Source organism: Somniosus microcephalus, chromosome 13 (assembly GCF_052327205.1).
Source record: "Somniosus microcephalus isolate GS21.2 chromosome 13, FLI_Smic_1.0, whole genome shotgun sequence".
NCBI classification, from domain to species: Eukaryota; Metazoa; Chordata; class Chondrichthyes; order Squaliformes; family Somniosidae; genus Somniosus; species Somniosus microcephalus.
Window position 1 is genome coordinate 145,069,213 of NC_140999.1, and position 17,939 is coordinate 145,087,151.

Consider the following 17,939-nt stretch of genomic DNA (forward strand, 5'->3'; position numbering starts at 1 on the left):
CCCACTACTGCCCTGTTTTTAAGCATAAACAAGTCACATTTTCCGACATTACAACAGTGACTATACTTAAAAATAAGTACTTGATTGGCTGTGAAGAATTAAGGCAGTGGTTCTCAAACTTTTTCAGTTGAAGGACCCCTTTTCAAATGGATTAGTAATCACGGATTCCCCCATCTAAATTATAATACTATAAACTCCTTGCACATTTACATTTCTGAATGCAAAGTTCCTGTTAAAGGGGCTTGCATGAAATTTTGCCAGGGCTGTCCGATATAGTGAACATTGATGTGGTTGGTGATGTGAAAGCTTTTATCTACCCTTCAGCTGAAAGGTAACCCTACAGGTTCAGCAACATGCCTGTTGAATAATTCACCACACAACACCTCCCTGTTCTTCCTGGAGTGGAATTAGGCTCAATGGCTCCTGGTCGGAACACTGGCACTGTTTCAGGTGTAACCATCCACCACCCCCTCCTCACTGCACAGCTGCTGAGTGTTTCTGGGTTTTTTCCTTCCCTTTTGCTGTTTACCGGCCAGTCTGCATGGACCCCAGTTTGGGAACCACTTGATTATTCTTCCATTATCCAACTACATGGGAGGGCTGCTGTCATATCCATTATGCAAATTAAAGCAACAAAAGTATTCTGATTGACCTTGGGATATTGGCATATAAAGTCACTTCAGTTAACTGGGCATGTAGGCTTTCCTACAGGAATGATATTTGACACTGGACTTAAGAAAGCCATCTGGTGCAGCCTAAAAACTTGAACACCCTCCTCATCACCCTTCATGTATATGTAGAGTGTGAGAGGTTGTGATCCCTCTTCCACTATTTGAAGGGGCTGCTCCTCAATTTTTGGTTGCACTTCAGTCCCATGCGCCTGATCTTTGGTCACGCGGTGTGGGGGGGGGTGGTGGCGGGGGGGCTGGGGAACATGCAGGTCAGAGGACCTCCTTGTGGGACTGCTCCTGGGCCTGGCCAAGGTGACCATTAATAGGTCCAGGCAGCAGGAAGTCAGGGGTCATTCTGAAGGGATAATTACTAGTCCTAGCCCCTTTAGGGCTACCCCAGATCAGGCGTATTCCTCAGACGTTCACTTTCAACTAAAGTTTGAGGTAGCCGAATCCTACAGACGCTTAATTGGGTCTAAAGGTCCAGACTATCTCTCCCTAAAGGAAAGGAACAACCTGAAAATGTTACCGTCCTCCAGATAGCACTTTTAATAAGTTTAGCTAATGTTACGGATATTATGAGGGTCCGGAAACTCCCCCAGAATTCTGCAACTCCTCACCAAAGAGTGTATAGAAATTGACTTTGCGAGTTTGATACAGAAGTCTTATGTGAGACAATTCTAAAAATATATTGATTTACTAAAGAACCAACATGTAATTTACAGTTGGTGAGTCTGTACTGGCGTGCTAGACGTGCTCCTATCTAGTTATCCAGCAAGTTAAACACTTATTCAAAATAATTCTTCGTGAAGCCGTTTGCTGTTTGAAGCCTTTACTTGAACAAATTTGTGAAAAGATATTGCGCTTGGCCTAACATATGAAATCAGATTACATTGGATTGTGAATCCCTTATGGAATCCTCCATTACTGCCAGGTTCTTCCTGGAATTCTACTTCCTGGGATTCTACTTCCTGGGTTACACAGGAAGAAAGGTACGAAGGTCAAATGACCTCTCACAGGAAGAAAGGAACAAAGGTCAAATGACCTCACACAGGAAGAAAGGAACAAAGGTCAAATGACCTCACACAGGAAGAAAGGAACAAAGGTCAAATGACCTCACACAGGAAGAAAGGAACAAAGGTCAAATGACCTCTGTTTCATACAAACACACTGCTAACACAATAACCACCACCAGAGGGTGCTACTGCATATAAAAATGTCCAGAATGTCCACATAATGTCCAGAACAGAGTCAATCGCAACATCAACAGTTCCAAAAAGAGAAAGCTTTACAATCTTATTATCAGAGATCCTTACACTCAAATCTTAACTTCACTACAGTTTTACAGTTCTTAGTTTTATTCAGGATATCCACCAAAATCAAATACAGTACCTTTGATCCCCAAGGTACAAAGAGTTGTAGACTTACAGAGCCTGCCTCTGAAGCCAAGAATCGCTTTGCCCCTTTACAGCGAGTCTACTATCCCATTTGAGAGTTCAATATACCTGTTTCCAGTGGCATTTCCTTTAAGGTTTTCTGCTGATGTAAGTTAATAATCTCTAGTAATTTTTCTGCTGACTTCTGTAATTCTTACAGTCACCTCAGCTGATAGCAATACAGAATCATGTCTCTCCTCTAGGTGTTCTAAGTTTACGATAAGAAACGGTGTAACAGCAGGTGCGTTTTATTTGATGTCATTTTTATGAAGGCAGATGTTTGTGCTTCTTTACGAAGTGTAAATTAGAATACCTTAACCAGGATGAACTATTGCCTTGTTCCCAAAGGTCAGCCTGTCATGAGCCTTTAACCTTCTGTTTCAATAAGGTTATTGATTCAGTGTCAACAACTATCTTATCTCAATAGCCAGAATGCTGTCACAACTTTTTCATAGTTTGGGTTTCCCAGTTTGTCATGTTTCTAATAAGGCCAGAATTCTTTCATAGAATGGTGTATTTTTCTGAATAGATTATATGGCTTATTGCTTCACAGTTCGGCCTGACTGCCTGCCTCTCTTCTGCGGCTACGTTTGCGTCCGGGTGGCCCTGGAGATGGAGCACACGTGTGTCCACCGGCACGCTCGAGGCCTTCCGTGACCGGTGGGCACCAGAGGGACTGGAGTGCTTCATCACTCCCGGAAAATAGAATTTTGATTTAATTTGTTAAGTTTCCTTTAATTTTGGATTAAGTTACAGTTATTATTGGTTGTGCCCCTTTAGCCATCACTCCTAATTGATGATGGCAATTACTGCAATTAAACAAAAGTCAGCACCTAGTTGCTCCGCACTGGCTCGCTCTCCATCACCGATTGGGTTTTTCTCACGGACCCCTTGGAAAGTCTCTACAGACCCCTGGGGTTCCGCGGACCACATTTTGAGAACCACCGTGCTAAGGGACATCTTGAGGTCATTAAAGGCATTAAGTGCAAGTCCTCCCTTCCTCCCCTCTCTTCCTGACTTTGCCAATTACAACTGGTATAATTACATCAGAAAGCAAAAATGATAGCTAAACGTTGTACTGAGGTAATAAGCTACCCTTAGAGGTGTATCATAATTTAGTAAATCTCCAGAAATGCAGGCCTTTGTTTAATCTGATTGCTTTCAGTTAATTGTGCAATTGAATTAATTTAGGATTATTAATTTCTCTTTTTCACTATAGGGCACTTTTCCATATGGAGGTGGCACATTGAGACCAATCAACACAGCACAAGGACACAAAGCTTGGGCTAACAGGCACTTTTTGGTAAGAACAAATTAGAACAAAAAAACATAAGAAATAGGAGCAGGAGTAGGCCATTCGGCCCCTCTAGCCTGCTCCGCCATTCAATGAGATCATGGCTGATCTTCTACCTCAACTCCATGTTCCTGCACTATTCCCATATCCCTTGATTCCCTTAATATCCAAAAATCTAGCGATCTCTGCCTTGAATATACTCAACAACTGAGCCTCCACAGCCCTCTGGGATCGAGAATTCCAAAGATTCACCACCCTCTCAGTGAAGAAAGTTCTTCTCATCTCAGTCCTAAATGGCCGACCCCTTATTCTGAGACTGTGACCCCTGGTTCTAGACTCCCCAGCCAGGGGAAACATCCTCCCTGCATCTACCCTGTCAAGCCCTGTAAAAATGTTGTATGTTTCAATGAGATCGCCTCTCATTCTTCTAAACTCAAGAGAATATAGGCCTAGTCTACTCAATCTCTCCTCATAGGACAATCCCCCCATCCCACGAATCAGTCTGGTGAACCTTTGTTGCACTCCCTCTATGGCAAGTATATCCTTCCTTAGGTAAAGAGACCAAAACTGTACACAATACTCCAGGTGTGGCCTCAGTAAGACATCTTTATTCATATACACAAATCCTCTTGTAATAAAGGCCAACATACTCATCCAAGTCATTGATATAGATTGTGAATAGCTGAAGCCCAAGAACTGATCCTTGCGGTACACACTAGTAATAGCCTGCCAACCTGAAAATTACCCATTTATTCCTACTCTCTTTTTTGTCCGTTAACCAACCCTCAATCCATGCTAGTATATTACCCCCAATCCCATGAGCACTAATTTTGTTTAATAACCTCTTTTGTGGTACCTCATCAAATGCCTTCAGAAAATCCAAATATACCACATCCACTGGTTCTCCCTTATCTATTCTGCTAGTTACAACCTCAAAAAACTCCAACAGATTTGTCAAACACGATTTCCCTTTCATAAATCCGTGTTGACTCTGCCCAATCCTATTATTATTTTCTAAGTGCCCTGTTACCACATCCTTAATAATAGATTCTAGCTTTTTCCCTACCGCTGATGTCAGGCTAACTGGTCTGTAGTTCCCCGTTTTCTCTCTCCCTCCTTTCTTAAGTAGTAGGGTTACATCTGTTACCTTCCAATCCATGGGAACCATTCTAGAATCTATGGAATTTTGAAAGATGACAACCAATGTATCCACTATCTCTATAGCCACCTCTTTCAAAACACTAGGATGTAGGCAATCAAGTCCAGGGGATTTATCTGCTTTCAGTCCCATTAATATTTCCAGTACTTTTCTTTATTAATACTAATTTCTTCCAGTTTCTCATTCTCGCTAGACCCGTGGTTCTCCACTATTTCTGGGAAGTTTTTTGTGTCTTCTTCTGTGAAGACAGACACAAAGGCCATGATTTTCTCAGCGGTGTCGGGATGGGGGCGGGTCAGCTGGGTTCCGGGTTCCAGTCCCACCCCCATCTGCCTCCGCTCTGCAAATGTGATTTTCCCTTGATTGGCCATGTTAAGCCCACCCTGCAGGCTTACCGGCCAATTAACAGGAAGTGGGTCTGATGATGTCATTTCATGACGCGTCATCTGCCAGTTTCCTTAAAGGGACCATGCACAATTTTATTTTGACTGTTGATTTTTCAGTGTTTGACAGCATTGAGGTGCTGACAATCACTGTACAAAGGTGAACTCTTGCACCCAGGCTCTCCAATGACTCCTTCCATATGCTTATGGAGGGAGTCACAGTACGCAGGGAGGTTCTCTTCCCTTCCAAGGGCAGACGAGACCTCCCCAGGACACCAACTTACATTGCACCTCCACCCAACCCTATCTACTTTATCACTTCCCCATCTCATTAGCCACCCCTTACACTCACCCTCATTCTACGGCAAGCATACCAACTAACAACACACAAGGGTGGGCACTTGAGAGGTTTAGCCAATGTCCATGTGAAGTTTCTGTTAATGTGCTGTCATACAGTGAAATCTCTTTTCCAAAAAGTGCCCCTTATTGGACAAATCTGAGTGCACAGTGAATGTTCAGTCATAACTCCCCCCCCCCCCACCCCCCTGCTGCCCCACTATAGTGATGTGTGTGCATCAAATGGCTTGGACATGAAAGGGATGCTTCACGGTGCTGGCGTGGGATGGTGTCAACCTGGTGCATCATGTGGCAGCCAGGGTTTATAGCATCAAGTGAAGAAAGTCTGGCCATGGTGATGCCATTGCTGGCCTCCCGACCAGCAATTTTGTCAGGGGCTGATGCCCTGTGTCCAGTGCAGCATCAGGTGATGGCGGCAAAGGTTGGGGATGAGGTTGGTGATGTTGGTGTAGGGGATGATTGTGGAAGGATTCAGAGGACCAAGGTCTGATTGTTTCATTGGCTCTGATGTTGCTGGAATAGATGGCAGCTGCAGGTGAGATGACTGAAGCGATCTGTCACTGGTGAGAGAGATTCTCCCAATGAGGTGGCACTGGACATACAGTTGGATTTAAAAACTTGTAAGCTAAAGAAATCTGTATATGTATTAAAAATGCAGTAACCAACATTTTCTTTGCTCTGAAACTCACCATGTGCAACATGGCATCCTTGATACCACTTCTGCAGCTGTCATCTTTTCACAACCATCAGACCAGACTCACAACATGCCACACTTACCTGGTGTGTTGTTCGGACATCATAAAACCTGACCCAGAAGCCGTAAAATCGAAAAAGACCCTGAAAATTGCTCACAAGTGCCTGTTAATAGGTAGTTAATTGCCTTTAATCCATCTCCCGCCGCTAGGTGTCGGGTCCATTTGCAAATCGGGGACCCGACACTTGGAAAGGTTGTGTAGAGGTAGGTTGGAACCCACCTTTAACCTCTGACCTGCCTCAAACCCGTCCTCTGAGCACTGGCAAAATCATGGCCATTGTATTTGTTTAATTTCGCTGCCATTTCCTTATTTCCCCATTATAATTTCTCCTGTCTCAGCCTGTAAGGGACCCACATTTACTTTCCCTATTCTTTTCCTTTATACATACCTATAGAAGCTTTTACAGTCTGTTTTTATGTCTCTCGCTACTTTACTCTCATATTCTATTTTCTCTTTCTTGATCAATTTCTTGGTCCTCCTTTGCTGATTTCTAAAATCCGCCCAACCCTCAGGCTTACTGCTCTTTTTGGCAACATTATAAGCCTCTTCCTTTGATCTAATACTATCTTTAACTTCTCTTGTTAGCCATGGTTGGGCCACTTTTCCTGTGGGGTTTCTGTGCCTTAAAGGAATGTATATTTGTTGTAAATTATGTATTAATTCTTTAAATGCTAGGCATTGCTTGTCTACTGTCATACCTTTTAATGTAGTTTCCAAATCTACCTTAACCAACTTGTCCCTCATACCTACGTAGTTTGCATTGTTTAGATTTAAGACCTTAGTTTCGGATTTAACTAAATCACTTTCAAACTTAATACAACATTTTTATCATATTATGGTCACTCTTCCCTAAGGGCCCTTTACTACAAGGTTATTAATTAACCCTTTCCCATTGCACAATACCAGACCCAAAATAGCCTGTTCCCTTGTTGGTTCCTCTACATACTTATCTAGAAAACTATCTTGTATACATTCCATGAATTCGTCCTCCACACTATTACTGCAAATTTGGTTTGCCCAGTCTATATGTAGATTAATGTCCCCCGTGATTATTCTATTACCCTTGTTACATGTGCCTCTAATTTCCTGGTTTATTTATTTATTTATTTTTAAAAATTATTTTATGGGATGTGGGCATCGCTGGAAAGGCCAGCATTTATTGCCCATCCCTAATTGCCCTTGAGAAGGTGGTGGTGAGCCACCTTTTTGAACTGCTACAGTCCGTGTGGTGAAGGTACTCCCACAGTACTGTTAGGTAGGGAGTTCCAGGATTTTGACCCAGCGACGATGAAGGATCGGCAATATACTTCCAAGTCAGGATGGTGTGTGACTTGGAGGTGAACTTGGAGGTGGTGGTGTTCCCATGCGCCTGCTGCCCTTGTCCTTCTAGGCGGAAGAGGTCGCGGGTTTGGGAGGTGCTGCCGAAGAAGCCTTAGCGAGTTGCTGCAGTGCATCTTATAGATGGTATATACTGCAGCCATGGTACGCCGGTGGTGGAGGGAGTGAATGTTTAAGGTGGTGGATAGGGTGCCAATCAAGCGGGCTGCTTTGTCCTGGATGGTGTCGAACTTCTTGAGTGTTGTTGGAGCTGCCCTCACCCAGGCAAATGGAGAGTATTCCATCACACTCCTTACTTGTACCTTGTAGATGGTGGAAAGGCTTTGGGGAGTCAGGAGGTGAGACACTCGCCACAGAATACCTAGCCTCTGACCTGTTCTTGTTGCCACTGTATTTATGTGGCTGGTCCAATTAAGTTTTTGGTCAATGGTGACCCCCAGGATGTTTATGGTGGGGGATTCGGCGATGATCATGCCATTGAATGTCAAGGGGAGGTGGTCAGACTCTCGCTTGTTGGAGATAGTCATTGCCTGACACTTCTTTGGCATGAATGTTACCTTCCCTGAACGTCTTCCAGTTCTTGTTGCATGCGGGCATGGACTGCTTCATTATCTGAGGAGTTGTTAATGGTGCTGATCACTGTGCAGTCATCAGCGAACATCCCCATTTCTGACCTTATGTTGGAGGGAAGGTCATTGATGAAGCAGCTGAAGATGGTTGGGCCTAGGACACTGCCCTGAGGAACTCCTGCAGCAATGTCCTGGGGCTGTGATGATTGACCTTCAATCACCACAACCAACTGTCCTTTGTGCTAGGTATGACTCCAGCCATTGGAGCATTTTCCCCCCGATTCCCAGTGACTTCAGTTTTACTGGGGCTCCTTGATGCCACACTTGGTCAAATGCTGCCTTGATGTCAAGGGCAGTCACTCTCACCTCACCTCTGGAATTCAACTCCTTTGTCCACCAGGAAGAAATGCCATCTTCCTCTGATGTGTCTTCTGATGCACCTGTTTCACCTGTCATCTGCAATACTCTTACCCTTTGGTTCACTGAAAAACTGGTTTTCTTTATATCTGGCTGGCACCTTAATTATATTGAGCTATTATAAAGGGAGAGAAATTGGTCTCCATCACGCCTAGTTTCTGGGCAAAAATTAGGAGTTGGGGGGACCAATTTCTGGGTGCAATCTATTGCGCACGATCTACCCTGGAAGTGCCAAATCAGCAGCAGGCAACTTCCAAGTCCTCGGGGCCCCACCTAAATCAAACATTAGGCCACTTGAATATGCTAATTGGGGACCTGTTTCAGGACCCTAATGCCAAATTCAGCAAAATCTGCTGGAACATGCCCCGCGCATACCTCGCTCAGGTTTTCCAGCTCTCCAGCAGCCTAATCAGTGGTCCTGAAAGGAACTGCTGGAGGCCACCGGAGAACAGATACATTTTTGTTTTTTAAGTTGCTAGGATCAGCAGGAGTGCTCCCCTTGGCTCCAGAGCAATTATTGGAGCCATTACTGGCGCGCTCACCCACCCTGACATTCATCACCACCTCTTCCCAGGACCTTTTTGCCTGCCAGCTTAGCATCCGAGCTGGCCAATTTTGAGAAGACCCCAACTGGCGAGTTGCATCAAAACGCCCAATTGGTGTCCGCAACTCACCTGTATTATGTAGATGAGGTGTAGGCCCAATCTCCAGCAGGCTTCAGGCCTTCATCTTAAGGCACACCACCCATTTCGCACCAATTTCAGGAGCAAGACCAATTTCCCAACAATAGTGTTTCTAATCTTTCTAGATCTGTGTTACTAACCACCTTCCTAAGAAAGCAGTTTTATTTCTTTACCGCAATGAGTTTTTTTGATTTACCTCAGCCTGTGCCTTTCAAATAACCTCTGCTTATTTCTGAAATAGTCTGAAACTGTTTCCCTGATCTCTGTCTGTCTTTTCCAGAAGATCTAAGAAACTAATTTGATCTAAGCTATGAAATGGTATAATAAGAGATAAGTTGCTTAAATACCCCAAGGTCATAAGACTTGTCAGTCATTCCTCAAGACTTGCATAAACAACTCAATAAATTTAACTTCCAAGATCTATTGCAAGGAGTAGATAGCCTTGTATTAAAAGTAGATAAGACTGCTTCTTGTACACAGTGGGGAGAATTCCCCTCCAGGATTGCTGCAGAGAATGAGGGAAAATTTGAGTAGTGAGGCCTACCTCTACCTCACTGGATTTCCCTTCCCCCCACCACTGGCTCCACCTCCCCAACCCGCCACATTCAAATGGCAGTGGGGTCCATGTTGCTGGTGGATTTCCCTCCCACTGCTTCATTCACAACCATGTAAAATGTGGCAGTTGGCCCCAGGAAGCGGTGGTTCGTGTTGTGTATGTACCTTTAAGGGAATAACTGGTCTTAGACTGCAGTACCGGCAGTGACCACCCCTATATAAAAGGCCCTAGCAGGCTTCTGTAGTTTCAGTTTCAAGCTGCCTCTTGTTCAGTAAAGTACCTGTTAAACTGTTCTCCCGAAGTCCATGTATTATTGAGGCGCGGACTTTACAGTGGCGACGAGTAAGTTCGAACTCACCTGCAGTGTGGCATCATCTCACGGGGATCTCGCCTGAAAGGAAGGTCCTGGAAGGTCGTAGTCTGAGCAACGGGCATCGACCGAGGGCAACCGCCCAAAGAATCCATCGGTGTTTGGAGAATTGCGGGAGAGACTGTGGTTCCAGCGAATCGTGCTGGTAGCAGGTAGCGCGCTGACCCTTCCAGACTGCTGCGGGCTCGAGCTCGATCGAGCGGCTCTACAAATCGGGCCGCGCAGCGTTGCCGGGAAAAGAAAACAAGAGAGAGAGGGTGGAGCGCACAGGGCTCGGTCGGTGCTCGAGAACAGGACAGTGGAGAGAAACTAAATGGGGGGGAAGGAAAGCGAGACACGCCGAAGCTGCGGGTTGCCGCCATTACCCCGTAGAACGCTAGGAGCAGCGTGGCAGTAAGGGGAAGAAGCAAAAGCGCGGGAGGCGCCATTTTATCCCGTTGGGGAAGAAGCAAAAGCGTGGGAGGCGCCATTTTATTCCATTGGGGAAGAAGCAAAAGCGCGGGAGGCGCCATTTTAAATCGCCCAAGATGCCGAAAAGTGGCAGTATCACTGCTTTCGACAACGAGGTAGAAGACTGGACCACGTATGTAGAAAGAATCGAAGTGTACTGCAAGGCAAATGAGGTGGCCAATGGAAAGAGGGCGTCGGTATTATTAAATCTGATGGGTGCGAATACGTACGGCCTATTGCGGAATTTAATTACCCCAGCTAAACCAATGGAGAAAAGTTTTGAGGAGATTGTTCATACCTTACAGGAACACCTAAGCCCTACACCACTGCTGATAGCAGAAAGATTCAAGTTCCATAAAAGAAACCAGCACAAAGATGAGAGCAATGCTGACTATCTTACGGAACTACGCAAGTTATCGAAGCACTGCCAGTTTGGAGCAGGACTGGCAGACACCTTACGGGATAAGTTTGTCTGCGGGCTCCAGAGTGAAGGAACCCAGAAACGACTACTTTCAAAAAAAGACCTGAAGCTAGAACAGGCTTTTAGCGTGGCAGTATCCTACGAAGCAGCAGCACGGGGAGCTGCGGAAATACAACAGAAACCACAAGAATACAGCGCTAATGAAATGGCGTATGGAGCCGAAAAGTGCTATCGCTGCGGCAGAACAACCCATGAGCAGAAGGACTGCTGGTTTAAAGACAAAATATGCAGGCAATGCGGGAAAATGGGACATATAGCAAGAGTCTGCAGGTCGGGAAAGAAGACCAACACGACAAGAACTACTAAGGAACAGTACAGGAAAGTAAAGAAACTGACAGATAGTAGTTCAGAAGATCAGGAGAGTGATAAGGACTCCGGGAGCAGGCGACTAAGTTGTTTAAAGTTACACAACGTGATCGCAAAAGAAGATCACCGAACCATTTGGGTCACCCTCATGATAGCAGGGTCCCCAGTGAAGATGGAATTGGACACAGGATCAGCCCTAACTGTCATGAATCGACAAGACTATGAGCAGCTATTCTCACACATACCCTTAAAGGACACGTCCATTGTATTGAAGACATACACGGGGCAAAAGGTCTACCCCAGAGGAAAAATAAGGGTGCCAGTTGAATATAACGGAAAGGAAACACAGAAACTATACATGTATATACTACGAGATGGAGGACCACCATTATTGGGACATGAATGGATCCGAAGACTACAATTGGATTGGCATTCCATTCTGGCACTAACTGTGACTGAGAAAAAAGATGATGACGTCGCACCTGGACGTCTGTCACAAATTCTATCTGACGCGGAAGAGGTGTTCCAACAAGGACTTGGGACTCTAAAAGGAGTAAAGGCAACCATAAAGATTGAGGATAACGCAACCTCAAATTTTTTCAAGGCCAGACTGGTGCCATACGCGATACGCTCAGCTGTGGAAGCTGAACTGGAGAGTCTGGAGTGTTCGGGGGTGCTGTCTAAGGTGGACTGGAGCGAGTGGGCCACACTCATCGTTCCTGTAATGAAGAAAGCATTGAGCAGCACGCCTGGGGAGCCAAGGAAGGTTCGCATTTGTGGGCACTTCAAGGTGACTGTGAACCCAGTTCTGCACACAGTACACCGCGGATAGAAGATATTTTCGCCTCACTATCTGGAGGGAAACGTTTTACAAAGATTGAACTGGCTCAAGCGTATCTACAAATGGAGGTGGAAGAAGCATCTAGGAAATACCTCACGATAAACACTCACAAAGGCCTTTACCAGTACAATCGACTGGTATTTGGGGTAGCATCGGCCCCGGCTATGTGGCAGAGGGCAATGGAACAAGTCCTGCAAGGGATCCCGGGGACCCAGTGTTATTTGGATGACATCCTGGTTACGGGCGAAAATGACAATGAACACCTTGCCAACCTGGAACAGGTGCTCACGAGATTGCAGGAATATGGGCTACAAGCCAACCGTCCCAAATGCGAGTTCTTCAGGAGACAAATCTCATATTGTGGCCACATGATTGATGAGGAAGGGTTGCATAAGTCGCCGGACAAGATTGAGGCTGCAGTCAAGGCTCCAGCACCAGAAAATGTGTCGCAACTGAGGTCGTTCCTTGGGTTGGTGAACTACTACCATAAGTTCTTGCCGAATTTATCTACAATTCTGCACCCACTGAACGTCCTCCTTCAAACTGGTGTAACATGGAAATGGAGTGATGAGTGTAAGCGTGCCTTTCAGGAATTTAAATGCCAAATCACTTCAAAAGAAGTATTGGCCCACTACAACCCAACACTACCGATTCGGTTGGCATGTGATGCGTCACCTTACGGCATTGGAGCGGTGCTGTCACACAAATTCCATGACGGTTCAGAGAGGCCAATAGCCTTTGCATCGCGCTCGCTAACCTCAGCCGAGCGTAACTACGCCCAGATTGACAGGGAGGCCCTCAGCCTGGTGTGGGGGGTGAAGAAGTTCAATCACTATCTGCACGGGCAGAAATTCACCCTACTGACTGATCATCAGCCCCTGGTCTCAATTTTTAACCCAAAGAAGGGCGTTCCGGTGATGACGGCGCAACGGCTGCAAAGATGGTCACTTTTTCTAGGGGCACATCAGTATGACATAGAGTACAAATGTACAAAACAACATGGAAACGCTGATGGGCTGTCGCTCCTACCGTTGCCACCTGCAGTGGACCCTGTGGAGATATTCCATGCAACCATAGTCGAATGTTTGCCTGTTACAAACGCAAGTATTGAGAAGGAAACCCGAAATGACCCAACACTCTCTCGGGTCTATGATTTAACGGTGAAGGGATGGCCAGCATATGGCGACTCCCTGTTGCCAGCATTCTCGCCAAGGAGGGAACAGCTGTCAGTGTGCCGGGGAACCTTGATGTGTGGATCCCGAGTGGTAATTCCACCCAAGTTGAGAGATAGAGTACTCAATGAGCTTCACGAGGGTCATCTGGGAGGGGTAAAAATGAAGAGCCTAGCCAGGGCGTTTGTGTGGTGGCCGGGAATCGATAAAGAAATCGAGGATATGACCAAGAGATGCACAGGATGCCAGAAGGTCCAAAACGCTCCACCACAGGCCCCTGCTACATCCATGGGAGTGGCCCTCATCTCCATGGCAACGGGTACACATTGATTTCGCTGGTCCATTTATGGACTCAATAATGTTTCTAATCGCTGTGGACGCCCATTCGAAATGGCCAGAGGTCATTAAAATGTCCTCCACCACCACGGAGAAAACTATTGCAGTCCTAAGGACCATCTTCGCCAGGAATGGGTTGCCAGAACAGATCTGTTCCGACAATGGCCCACAGTTTGTGTCTGAGGATTTCCGAAGGTTCCTGAAGAATAATGGGGTGAAACATTACACATCTGCCCCATATCATCCAGCCACAAATGGATTGGCTGAGAGGTTTGTTCAGACCTTTAAAAAGGCCATAAAGGCAATGTATAATGACGACATACCACTGCAACACAAGTTGGATAACTTCCTGTTTGCTTACCAGAATGTGACACATGCAGTAACCAACCAAACTCCAGCCGTATTGCTTTTCAACCGGAGACTAAGATGTCGCTTGGATTTGCTCAAACCAAACATAAGACGAGATGGTGAGGATAAGCAGTTCCAGCACATAAATGAGAAGCCAACCAGGAGCTTGAAGATAGGGCAACCAGTCTTGGCCCGTGACTACCGAACAGAAAAATGGCAGCCAGGCACGATATGCACACAGCAGGGACCACTAATGTACACAGTGGACATTGGAGAGAGCATCGTGAGATGCCATGCTGACCAGATTCTAGAGTCACAGGAACAAGCCAAACCTGTACCACAAGCATGTGCACCTGGTAATGAGCCCGAAGTACAGATTGCGTCTACCTCAGAAGCAGGGGTATTGGAAGCTGCCGAACCAACCAATGACAATGAGCCAGAATTGACTCCACCGCCAGAACAGGATAATCGAGAAAGGCGCTATCCAGTCCGGATCAGGAAGCCTCCCCAAAGACTGAACTTATAAATGACTATTTCAGTTGATGTATATATTACTGAGAAAATTGTAATTGTAATTAGTTATTATTTAGTTGTTAAATGAATGTTATGTACTGTTTATCTAAAAGGGGAGGAATTGTTGTGTATGTACCTTTAAGGGAATAACTGGTCTTAGACTGCAGTACCGGCAGTGACCACCCCTGTATAAAAGGCCCTAGCAGGCTTCTGTAGTTTCAGTTTCAAGCTGCCTCTTGTTCAGCAAAGTACCTGTTAAACTGTTCTCCCGAAGTCCGTGTATTATTGAGGCGTGGACTTTACAGTTCGAGTTCCCACAGTGGATGTGGGGGACCTCTCCCTCCAAGTCAGGCCCAGCTAAAGGCCTTCAGTGGAAGCCTTGATTCTGATCTTTGGGACACCTGCACCTTTAAGGTTTCTCACCACCCCTTAGTGGCATTTCCACTGCAGTACCACCGGCATTCACCTCAGTTACATTGGCCCACAAGAACTCTGCCCCAAAGAGGAGAAACCCCTCACTGTCTCTTCAGGTCAGCAGGTCAGTGATTACTGTCAAATATACTATAATTTCTCCTACGTTCCTTGTTGTTAAAATACTGGCTGCAAGATATTTGTAAGGGAATTAGGTTGTACAAATTGAAACAAAATGACATGTTTAGATTTTAATTTTCAGAAATGAAAGTACTGAAACTGCTTGATATATGGCTGTTGTTTTAATAGAAAATCAGGTCAACTATGAATAACAGCATATCTATGTTGATCATTATAGCTTCAACTTGTATTTTCAGGAACTGGATAAAGATTATGCAGAAGTTAGCTATAAGCCTCGTGTATATAGCTATGAAGGAGAAGAGCTATGTGCACCATCTCTTGATTCCATCAGCATGTTTGAAGATTTCACTGGCTCTGACTACTTGAACGACTTGGGACCAAAGTTTACAACACTAGCAAGAATCTGTCAGGAGAGGTATCCACAGTAAGGTTAACGGCAATGGAAAGAAACTGTGAACATCACTGACAGCTATTTACAAATTGCCCAAATTATCTTTGGTTATGTTCTGATTGTGACATTTGCATAGTGAATACATCTATTTCCCCAAAGTTTCATACTTGGCATTGCTAATTTACAATATAATTATATTGTTAATAAATTACTAATGACAGTAAGAAAGCTTTAAGTAAAAAAATGCCCAGACATTAGTGTTGCATATTAAACTGAAGAAAAATCACTCTCATTTTTATTCCCTTCTGATTTCTATATAAATAAATAGTTTGCCTTATATAATATACTTAAGTGGAATAGCCAAAAGATACAGGGATTGAATTTCTGCCGGAGTTTCCTTGATTATCCAGCATAACTTTGGCGGAAGATCCAAGGAAACTCCGGAGAAACGGTGAAAGTTATATTTATTCCAGGTTTTTTTTTAATGTTCTTCCGAAGCTACGGTAGACAATCAGGAGAATCCCAATGGAAATCCAACTCCACAATACTTTTTTTGATAAATCAAAATGGAGACTCAGTATTGTGCATTTAGTTAAGAATATGCCAAAGAACAAGTGTTTCACAAATTTTTTAATGCTCCTGACTGAGGACAATTAAAGGATTTTATATCATTATTGGGTTCAGGGTGTTATGTTTTTATTTTTATTTCATTTGAATAATATCACTTAACTGCTTTAACTGGCTGTAAAAAAAAAAAATTATATAACAAGGTGAAAATTATGGACAGGTAGAAAAATGCAGGGATTTAGCAATAGGAAACATTACATTGAAAGTCTTTTTTTATATAAAGCAACATTCAATTATATTAAAATCTACTTTTTTCTTCAGGAATCTTCAGCATTGAAACAGAGGGCTAGATTTTCCTCTGCCACTCCAGCTGAAATCAGATGGGATGGCAGTAGAAAACAGGGCCAAATGGGGCAGTGAGGCCAACCACCGTGTTCCTGCCCTGACCACAATTCCTTCCCCCCCTGACCCTGCTAGGACAGCCACCAGTCACCCCTTGCCTGCTCCTGGATATAAATTACAGCGAGAGAGGTGAGCTTTGTAATCCTCCCCATTTCCTTGCCCTTCACCCCTACTACTGCTAGCCCCCTTTTAGAAGTTTAAGGGGTGATCTGATCGAAGTGTTCAAGATATTAAGGGGAACAGATAGGGTCGATAGAGAGAAGCTATTTCCACTGGTTGGAGATTCTAGGACTAGGGGGCATAGTCTAAAAATTAGAGCCAGACCTTTCAGGAGTGAAATTAGGAAACACTTCTACACACAAAGGGTGGTAGAAGTTTAGAACCCTCTTCCGCAAACGGCAATTGATGCTAGATCAATTGTTAATTTTAAATCGGAGATTGATAGTTTTCTGTTAACCAAAGGTATTAAGCGATATGGGCCAAAGGCACGTATGTGGATTTCGGTCACAGATCAGCCATGATGTCATTGAATGGCAGAACAGAGGGGCTGAATGGCCTACTCCTGTTCCTGTGTTCCCAGGGACCACCAGCGGAGGGGTGGTATTACTCCCTGGTTACGGCAGAAGGCCCGCTGATGCCCCTTTTGGAGAGAAAGGGTGCAGTAGTGGGCATCTCTCCCTTCCATTATGCCTCTGATCCTTACCTTACTAGGCCTCAGCACAGTTAAAGGCATAAAAACTCCAAATCCCTCCTGGATCTTCAGGCTTCCCTTGCCTCCTTTAAATAGTCCCACCACTTCACCACCAGCATTTTCCTTTTTGATAGCAGTGAGCTCCCCTTGGTGAAGGGGTTTCTACCAGGAGCCTAACCTGTATGCTTGATGAGATCCAAGCCAGGAAAATAGATTGGGGTCATGGCAGGGTCAAATTGGTGGCTCAAAGTCCCACCCCATGACGACCCCACCAGCAAGAGGGAAATCCAGCCCAGAATTTCTTTGTTGAGTTTGAATCAGGATATAAAATGGTAGTTTCTACTTTTGGAATTTGGCAGTCTTCTGCATTATTTCTTTTTCTTGAATGATGTTAATGTAGATTGTACATTGAATAAACTGCAATTGTGTGTATATAAATACTGTATGTAATGTTTTTAATAAAATAGTTGTGTAGGTTGGTGAACCCACATCTCCCGTCTTATAATTCCAGAATCCGACTTGAACCCCTTCCGGGTGGAGAAAAATGATCAAGGCTCACAAGCTCAGTACAACTCAGTCTGCTTTTAACTATTTATTGTACTATGAATAACATACAAACATCAGTGCACTGTTCCCTTATAACTCCAAACAATACTAACATACACTGTTCCCTTTAACTCTTTAATTTCAAACACCACTCACCCCGGCGATCATGTGGAGGAGGATGTTTCCATCGGAACAGGTGATCAAATCCGTCCGCAGTTCCCTTGCAAGTTGCCACCCTCTGTTTCTAAACACACCCTTTTATAATACAAAAAAGATCAAAACCCGTGACAATAGATTGACGCAAACCCTTCCCCTTTTGATTGTACCATCTTCACAGAATCACAGAAACCCCACA

At 44.7% G+C, this 17,939-nt stretch overlaps 1 protein-coding gene across 2 annotated transcripts in view; it reads left to right on the top strand.

The window, feature by feature from the left end:
• The window catches only part of LOC147108642 (cadherin-like protein 26), a 111,429-nt gene extending 93,903 nt beyond the window's left edge, over positions 1-17,526 (top strand). For both annotated transcript variants that reach the window (XM_086005335.1, XM_086005336.1), the window contains exons 16-17: positions 3,327-3,410; positions 15,224-17,526. In XM_086005335.1, coding sequence (XP_085861461.1) covers positions 3,327-3,410; positions 15,224-15,415 — 276 coding nt within the window. In that variant the 3' untranslated portion in view covers positions 15,416-17,526. The remainder of the gene's footprint in view (positions 1-3,326; positions 3,411-15,223) is intronic.
• Positions 17,527-17,939: the final 413 nt, after the last annotated feature.